Source organism: Hermetia illucens, chromosome 4 (assembly GCF_905115235.1).
Source record: "Hermetia illucens chromosome 4, iHerIll2.2.curated.20191125, whole genome shotgun sequence".
In the NCBI taxonomy this organism is placed as follows: Eukaryota; Metazoa; Arthropoda; class Insecta; order Diptera; family Stratiomyidae; genus Hermetia; species Hermetia illucens.
This window is the reverse complement of record NC_051852.1, coordinates 1277553-1287404: the sequence shown is the minus strand read 5'-3', so window position 1 is coordinate 1287404 and position 9852 is coordinate 1277553. Positions and strand designations below refer to the sequence as shown.

Sequence of the window (9852 nt, the reverse complement as noted above, 5' to 3'; positions counted from 1 at the left end):
TAGAAGGCAACTTCATTATCCCCTCCTTATTTGCAAAAACCTCAGACAGTCTCTTTTGAGGCCAATTTAGTAGCACCAAGAGCGTTTTGTATGGACCGGAAGAGATGGTAATCACTTGGTGCCAAGTCCGGACTATACGGTAGGTGCGATAGGACATCCCATCCGAGCTTCCGTAGCTCCTGGCGGGTCATCAAAGCTGTGTGAAGCCGAGTGTTGTCTTGGTGGAATACAACACCATTCCTATTGACCAATTCTGGCCGCTTCTGGTCAATCGCCTGCTTCAAACGGTCGAGTTGCTCACAGTAGAGGACTGAATTGAGGGTCTGATCATAGTTGAGCAGCTGATAGTGGATCATTCCCTTCCAATCCCACCGAACACACAGCAAAACCTTCCTGGCCCTCAATCCGGGCTTGGCGATGGTTTGAGTCGTCTCGCCGCGCTTCGACCACGATTTTTTTCGTTTGAGGTTGACCTACGTGATCCACTTTTCATCACCAGTCACCATCCGCTTCGCAAATGGGTCGAATTAGTTCCGTTTCAGCAGTGCATCGCAGGCGTTGATTCGATCCAAGAGATTTTTTTCCGTCAACTCGTGTGGCACCGAAACATCCAGCTTTTTTTGGAATCCAATCTTCTGCAAATGGTTCCAAACGGTTTTATGGTCTATACCCAGTTCCTGACCAATCGAGCGAGTACTCACATGCCGGTCTACTTGGATGATTTCAACGATTTTATCGGTTTCTATGACGATTGACCTACCAGTACGGGATGTATCTTCGACATTCACTGCACTAGAACGAAATCGATCGAACCAACGCTGTGCTGTGGGAATCGTTACAGTATCGGACCCATAAACTTCACAAATTTTTTTGGCCGCCTTCGTTGCATTTTTACCTCTCAGGCAGTAAAAACGTAAAATATGACGAATTTCTGGCTTGGTGGACTCCATCTTTGACGCGCTATAACTTGAGACTGAAACGTACGATCACAACACTGTCAAAGAGACACTTGTAGCGCAGATTGCCGCCATATAGTATGACCCGATCCGATAAGTACAACATAAGATATATTTAAGTGTTGCCATCTATTGGCAAAATACGACTTTTTTCTTTTTCCCCAATCCAATATAAGTGGAGACCGCAAAAGCAAATATTAGTTGAGATTATTACACACAATATTTTGTTATAAAACTTTCGAAAAGTGTAAATTTACGCAAGCCCGTTATTTAGAACACTCAAAACAATGTTATTACTATTATAAGCACGAGGTATACTTGACTTGTATACGAATCAATACGGAGTTCCAACCTTTACCCAAACATGTCTTTATTGAATCGTGTTCAGAACGATACATCTGGTAATTCAAAACAATACATTTTTGACTTGATAAATGCAAACGTAGCTGCTGAATGTTCGGTGATCTGTGAAACTAGAAACTTGTATACGAAATTAATCGAGTAAACGATTTATTCAGAAAATTTAATGGATAATTTGCCAGTTGCCATTTGCTAGATGTATTCCTTCGATTATTCCACGCAGTACAAGTAGATAATCATTAAATTTCACTTAAGAGCAAAGTTCATGAAAACTGTATACGACATTAACAATAACAATATTTACATTACATTATTCAATGGAGACATAATAACTGGTGTTCGTGTAAGGACAAAAATTTTGGATGCACAAAAACCAACACTGGAAACACTAGAAGATATACCAGTCGTAAACTTATGTATACTACAACTCGATACAAATATTTCAATAAAAGCAAAACAATGTTGAAGAAAAATAAGGATTAATGCAAATTTTCGGAGTTTTTCCTATGATACCCACTACAAAAGTATACTAACACGATTTTTTCTTTTTTTTTTCAACTTCTTCGTAATGTTAGACTTATGATTCCGACAAATTTACATTTTACTATTAGAAATTACCGATTTTCAGAATGCATCTAAATATATATATATATATACATAAATTTACCTTAAATTCTAAGAACTAGAAATAAATAAGAGAAATATTCTGATGTAACGAATAAAATGTATACGATAAGTGAATCAAACACAAAAACAAACATTTAAATACGATTCTTTAAACAAAATTACGAAATTAATTGAAATAATATTTTAGACTAGTGAATAAAATGAAACTATTAAAAAAAAAATGACTAAACAAAATATTGACGGATGAACGTGAGATACGAAACAATAAAAAAAAAAATAAATATGTTTTATGTAAGCTTTTAAATATATAAATATATCTGGAAATGAAAGTGAAAAAAAAAAGCAAAGATCTATCTACCATAGTGCATAGTACATGTATTTCTCCTTTCTGCTACTAAATGTTACTAAGCAAATTTGATAAGATTGCAATAAACAAAATAAACTAATGGTAAGAAGTATAAATAAATATATTTAAATATGAGCATAGTATAAAAGAATAAATATGTGTACTTAAATTGAATGAAATAAAAATTGATCTATTGTAATTTGGCTTTCAATTGTGGTCCTGTTTCACTTGCAGGATTTGCTGTTAACAGGGGGCTCGACGTATACTCCTTTTCGCTTTTAACACTTTCCAATAAAAACGCGGTAGGCAAAAGAATGAAATGAAAAAATGATTGATTAACTTTCATTTACATCAACGAAACCAAGCTATCTATCAGCAACATGTTCTCAATGCTGGAACCGTACCATTCTTTGGTCTTAAACGCATAACCCTGACGATACGCATAGTTGATATATTTTTCCCCGCATCATTCAGATTATTCATGCAGCGCACTATTGAACGGAATGTAGTAATGTATTGTATGTGATTTCAAGCACATTTGCTAACAGTTGTCACCATCTTTCAAGGCATTTCTCGCTTCATTTTCATTTGTGGCTCCTCTAAACAGTATTTATTTTGTTGAGATAATAAAGTGATTGTTTTTTGATCAACTGTGCTAGGTTAACCCGAAGTCTAGTGCTAGTGTCAATATTGCTCTTCTGCGTTAGGGCCAGCAAATTATAACAAATACAGTAAACGGTCCGGCGGTGATCTTAGGAGACTTGCGGTCAAGTGTGGCGTGTTTAAATTTTGAGTCGTCTGTGGTTGACCTTTGAAGTTCGAATCATTGTTCGTAAATTACTGATTTCAATATTGCATGCTCTATGGAATGTAAGATAGCCCATGATATTCAGTAAAAATAAGACTACTCCAATGAGGGTTGCAATGATGAATACCAAGGACGTCCAAAGTATCTTTGCATGCCAAATATTCTGTACAAATATACTCTATCGAATGTTTTTGAAATTCCAGATTAGTGCCAGTCAGCCAGCCATTATATTAAACTATCGCCGATATAGTGAACTTTATTTTCAAGGGTTTATCATCGGTGGACCTACAAAATAATTTACCCCACTGCGAAGGATTGTGCTTCTTTACTTTTAACAATGAGACCGTTTGAAGTTAAGGTCATCGTTGGAATGGTGACCACCGTCAATAGTGTAGTCTAGTTTTTTCAACAGCCGGTTTGTGAGGGGAACTTTTTATCATTTATTTATATTACACTACTAATTAACACTATATTTATGGTTGCCATTTACCCCTTGGTGGGTGTAATGATAAGAGTGATCATCCTGCGTGGCCGATAATGACCTAGAGGGCAGAGCTATCCCAAAAATCTAAACACATTGGTTAAATTGACCGTGGAGGTCTACCCACAAAGATTGAAGCTCCACGCAGGATGATCGACCTGACCTCCTATTATCACTCTTATCATTACATGGAGTATAGCGCATCAAACACCTATACGTCTCATCGTCCGCTGTTACTAAAATGCATTTCAGCTCCTGAGACGGCTGCATTCCTTCTCTATTGTTCTGTACCAAGTTCACTTGAGGCGACCCATCTGTCGGCCATATTGGGAGAGTGGATTCTACCGCATGGCATAGCCAGCGATGCAATTATGATTCCTCCTTAATGTGTTACACTGCCACTTCCGCCTTCTGATTATATTGCGTACGGGGGCGAGGTCTGTGCGCCGACTAAGTTCTTCGTTTGTAATAGTATCAGGAGGGCGCACTCCGGTGATTCGACGTAGACAAATGTTGATGACGGTTTGAAGCTTTTGAGTAGAAGTGGGGTTTACTTTTCATATACTATTCTCATATAGCAAAACAGAAACAGAAAGAACAATAGCACAGAACGATTTCAATTTGATCCTGGTATTAAGACAACTTCATTTCCAGATTTTGTAAAAGGTAGTGAAAGCGAATCTAGCGATTTAATGCATCAAGCAACATCCAATTCGGTGCTACCGTCGGCAGGAACTTCCTGGATATATAAATTGATCAATGCTTGCGTTATGCTGCCCATTAATGCAGATGCAGACCTTGGTTTCGTTGATGTTTATCTTCACTCCAACTCTACCTACTTCTTTTTTCAAATACAGAGCCATTTGGCCAAGGTCCGCGACCCGGCGAGAGAACAAATAGATGCCATCAGCGTGGTCGAGGTGTTTGAGGAAAGATATTATAGTCCATTGGACTCCGCTACGTCCTCAGGACAAGGCAACATGAAAAACATCACCGATAACAAGAAGAAATAATATCGGTGACAAGATGCAACCCGGCTGGACTCCGCTTTTGACCTCGAAATCCTCTCAGATTTTATCTCGATGCGGCACGTGACACTTTGCGCCATCATATATCGCCAGATACACTTCCTGTTCAGATTATCGAAAGCTTTCTCAAAATCGATGGACAGCCGGTGAAGGGAATATTTAAACTCCGCGCAATGTTCCAAAATGATCCGTAGGGTGCTGATGTAGTGAATGGAGGAAGATCCGGAGCGGAGACCAGCCTGCTCTCTGTCGATCAAACTTTCGAAATGTTTTTGATGCTATTATCTTTCCGTCGGCAGGGAGCACGCAGATACTCCTCCAATTGTCCCACTTAAAACAGTGAATCTTAACAATCATCCCCTCCTTCCACTCTCTGGGAAAGGTCTCGTATTTCCAAGATTTTCGTACGAGTAGAAATAGCAGATCTGCAGCAACTGCAGGGGCAGGCATAAATAACTTTGCGGGGAGACCGCCATTTCGTTAAATTATTCGGAATCAGAGATTTAAAATAGATTATTTAATTAACTGTTTTCGTTTTTAAAATTTTGGTCGAGTTTGGTTGGGTTGGGTTGGTTTAGGTAGATTAGGATGTTGAGAGAGTTCTTGTTAGATTATGCCTTACGGAAAATTTACAGAGGCATGGAGAACAGTCGATGCTTAACCAGTTGAAAGTTCGACAGTATCTGTTTAGAGGTTTGTTAAAACCATAGACAGCTAGATGTTGGTATTCCTTAAGCACAGTTGCATGCCTAATGCTCCTTAGTTGATCATTAAAAGTGATTTTATTAGAGAGAAAATCAACACTAACTGTACCGTTAATAATGGCAAAAGTGAAATAGACGCAGATGAAAGGATCATTAAATTTTGTAGAAAGGAAGACTGTTGAAATCTAGTGGGTTTACGGTCCACAGACGATTACGATGTCTGTCGAAAAGAAAAGCGTAAATATGCTTTCCAGTACACTCGAATCTGGGTTCCAGGCTACGGAAGCATATTCAAGTAGAGGCTCCACGAACGTAGTATAAAAGCCTTCGATGACCCAAATGTTTTTGAGTTCTTTTGCGAGCCTCTTAATGGAACTGAGTTTCTTATTAGTCATGGATAGCACCCAGTCATATTTCAGGTTAAAATGCACTTTATGGTCCAAAACATCACCTGACATTCATTAACATCCAGAAGTATGGTATGGTACGGTTTTAAATCATCATCATAGAGTAGTTGAGGGATGGTCGATAACACCCATGATAGATCAGAAATAATCAGAAGTGGACGTAAATATCTCCCCTATGGCAATCCGGAGGGCGCAGATGCACTTCTTGATATCCGATCTTATCATTTAACGGAGTAAGTTCCATTTAAAAGGTAGGACTGAAGTTATCTCAAAGTTGCAGAGTCAAGAGGCTTTGTATAGACCGCAGAAACTAGAATTATGAGGTTTGTAGTAGTTGATATGTACTTTCAAAACCCAGGTTGGTGTTCATTAAGAACCGGGTCGATGATAGTTTGGAGGCTACTAACAGAGTAATAATACTTCGATAATTGCCAATTGGACGCTTTTCAACGCTTTCACCACACTTTCAGAAAGGCACACCTTGAAAGTGATTTATTAAACATCATGTATAGACGAGTTAACAATTGCACTGCTTCACAAAGGAAAGAGGGATTAAACTAGGGTCGTGGCTTTCGTGCATAATTAGTTCTTGAATACCTTTGGCGATTTCCTCCTAAGGGAGATATTTCGACAATAAGGGATGTCGGCATAAAATTAGCCAGAAATTTTGTGTAAGAATCGAGCGGTTCCAAAGTCCGCCATAAACTTAATGGAGGAGCGCACCAGTTGGAAAGCAACATGCTTTCTCGGTTGTGGTCCACGGGACCCTCATCTTTGGGCAAGCGTCCAAGTTGAAAAATATATGACTTGCGATACTTATCGTTCCGATGCTTGTAGTTCTTCTAAATAAAAATAAAACTAGGTAGCTTTCTCCTACTACAATATATTTTAATAGTTAGTAAATACGTATTTCGAGAGCTACTTACTCTCTTCCTCAGTACTTAAGCCGTACTGAGGAAGAGAGTAAGTAGCTCTCGAGTGGACCAAGGTGTAATTGCTACGTTTAAAGCATACTATCTGCGTCGAATTTTCAGGCAGTTGGTGGAAAGTTTAGACGATATAATAGCACTGGATAAAGATAGACAATTATCAATTAAAGAAATCTGAGAAAATTTTGATAATCTCAAGGCTGTTGAAAATATCGAAGCTTCTTGGAAAGAGGTAACTAGTGGCACAATGAACAAAGCCTAATGTAAAATCTGGCCAGGAGCGGTTGAGTTTCCTTCTGGCATTGATATCGACAGCGATTCAGAAATCAACAGAGATATTCTTGAGATTGCGAAAACTATAGGCTTTGAGCATATTTTTGACGTAATTATTACTCCGCCACATTCCAACGAAGGATTGACGAACAGATGACGCAGAATTGGTATAACAAAATTTAAACGAGGGAGAAAAAGAGTTTCCAGCTAAAAAATTTACAAATATTTGGAACATATTGAGAAGACGTTAGAGTATTTGGAGGATGATTGAGACAATGAAAGAAGGCAGACCGTGTCCTTTTCAATAATTAAAAGCGTTGAATGTTATCGGGAATTATACAAATCGAGAAAGCTTGAAGCAAGTCAGACAATTTTAACTAAATTTTTCAAACCGTATACATCTGGGATAGATTCTCAACTGCAAACCTCAGCAGGAATTCATCGTGATTTGTCATCAAGTGATGAGGAGTGACTCATAAGCAATCATGCCTGTATCTGCCAGGATTATGAGGACATGATTGTAAGTGATCTCAAGTTAATACCATTCGTAGTACAGATTGGTGAACAAATATACAGATAAGTAACGCACTTCAAGAGGTGGTAATCAGTTAACCTATGACAGTTCAACGCCAGGGTATATTTCAGCTGATCGTTTTCTCGGAGGGCTAGGTACAGACGTTTTTAAACTGCTCAAGTTTCGTGTCATTCCAACTTTTCCAAACAAGGTAGCCTACTGGAAACCATTACCAACAATGCGAGACTTTTACGCCTTGGGAGACAAGCAATGAAGATCAACAGGAATCATGATGCAACCTTTACGGTTCAAAACTATCATATTATGTGAAAATTACTTAATAAAACCATTTTTATTGAAATTAGTTAATTTGTTACGGCAAATATTTCACCATAGGGTCAAAGCTCTTACTGTACAAGAATATGATCTTGCCAGTCCTCATGTATTCCTCGGAAACTTGGGTTCTTAGCAAGAAAAATTGCGAACTCTTGGCCGCGTTCGAGAGAAGAATCCTCCGAAGAATTTTTGGCTCCCTACATGAGGATGGACGATTCCGTAGCCTACATAACGACGAAATCTATGAGCGATACCATGACCGTCCGGTTGTGGATAAAATCCGGCTCAATAGGCTACGGTGGGCGGGTCACTTAATCCGTATGGATGAGGATGATCCAGCCCGGAAAGTCTATATGGGCAATATCTATGGTAGAAAAAGAAGACGAGGCAGACCCTGCCTAAGATGGAGCGATGGCGTGGGCCAGGACGCCAGACAGCTTTTAGGGATATCGAATTGGTGGACCTCGGCGCAAAATCGGGATGTCTGGAGTTCCTTATTAAGGCAGGCCTAGACCGGATACCGGTTGTTGCGCCGTTGATGATGATGAAATATTTCATGGAAAACATAACTTTCTCAAGATACACTCGCTCGGTAAGTTCTTGTAGAGGAGGTCATTCCTTACCAACTCCTTGTGCATTTAATTGTTGTGAAATGCACGCCCGGGGTGAAAATTGTAACGCAAATATGGGACACCTATTATTTCTTACTTTCATTACAATTCCTCTTCGAGCCCGAGAAAAGTTGCGTCTGGAGGGAATCACACTCTTTCTCCTCTCAATCGTGCCAGTTAGTAATATGTATCGCACACCATTAAAACACAAAATGACCGAGGAAACGGCTATCTATTTGAGCACTTACAAATCTAAATGATGACAATATGAAATATCTTTTAAAAAATGCGCTTAAATTACCAAAATATGTAATAAAATCTCTAAAAATAAGTTGAAGGTCGATATTAACCAAAATCCAGACCTGTATCCAGAATTTCACGTAGCATGAGTGTCGCTCGTTTCGGCAATAGCCTCATAACATGGCCCAGATACAAAACATGCTTAGGAATACTTATTTCAGTCTCATTTCGCAGGAATGCATCTACAATCTTTGCAGCGGCCAAACGGGCATCCATAGTTCCAAATAAATTCGGGATCCGCAAGCCAATATCATGGGCGAGGTCTTTGCTTACAATAAATGGATATAAGTGGACAAGCGATACGAAAACATCATCCTGCAGGCGATCCAGACGAATATTCTCAGTCAACGATTTGAATAGTCCCTGAACGGCGAATTGCGAAACGCTCAACGCCATTTGGTTTTTAATGCCCGCCACCGAGGTCAATAGAACGATGTGACCGTGGCGTCGGAGTTTCATCTTGGGCAGTATTGCATCCAGAAGCTGTAACAGACGATTACAAAGAATCTTATGTAATTTTCGGTCACTGAGAACATCCAAAATGCTGATAAGAGCTTACCCAAAAGTGTGACACAATGCTCACGTTCAAAGTATCACGTATTGGTGGTGCCTCGGAAGAGTAGGAACGCGGGCTGGGTACGCCGCAGCAATGGATCAGCACTGAAATCGGGCCTACATCCTTCTCGATTGTCCGAACAGTTTTCAAGACACCCTCCCTGCTCGTGACGTCACACGTGTAGGCGTGAGCTTTGCCCTTTTGCATTCGAATCTTCTTCACCGTCGACTCATTGCCCACCGAATTAACGTCGAGACAAACCACTTCAGCTCCTATTGATGCCATTTCTAAGCACAGTTCCCGGCCGATCCCGCGAGCGGCTCCTGCTATCACAACCACTTCGGAGCGGGCATCCTTTCGCGGGGGTGGCTTGAAAACGTGCAAGACCGCCAGGAAAATCTCGATCCAAGTGTATAGAACGAAGTACGAGAGGTCAATTAAGAGAACACACAACGAGTACAAACGCATCAACATGGTGATGGGCCACAAGTGACTGAAATTCATTCTGGGCGAAGGGAACCTCCTTGAACGAAACCACTTTTCCCGGCACAGCAGCAAACTCGATGGCAACTGCGGTTGATTATGTTTATGTTTCCCCTGCCCCCGCGACGACACT

General features: G+C 39.9%; 1 protein-coding gene across 1 annotated transcript; it reads right to left on the bottom strand.

Moving 5' to 3' along the window:
- Nucleotides 1-8593: 8593 nt before the first annotated feature.
- LOC119654342 (epidermal retinol dehydrogenase 2-like) lies at nucleotides 8594-9852 on the bottom strand. Its single transcript, XM_038059682.1, has 2 exons — nucleotides 9240-9852; nucleotides 8594-9163 (listed from the first exon to the last, which is right to left on the bottom strand). The coding sequence occupies exons 1-2, from the start codon at nucleotides 9738-9740 to the stop codon at nucleotides 8726-8728; spliced, it is 939 nt and encodes a 312-aa protein (XP_037915610.1). The 5' UTR covers nucleotides 9741-9852; the 3' UTR covers nucleotides 8594-8725.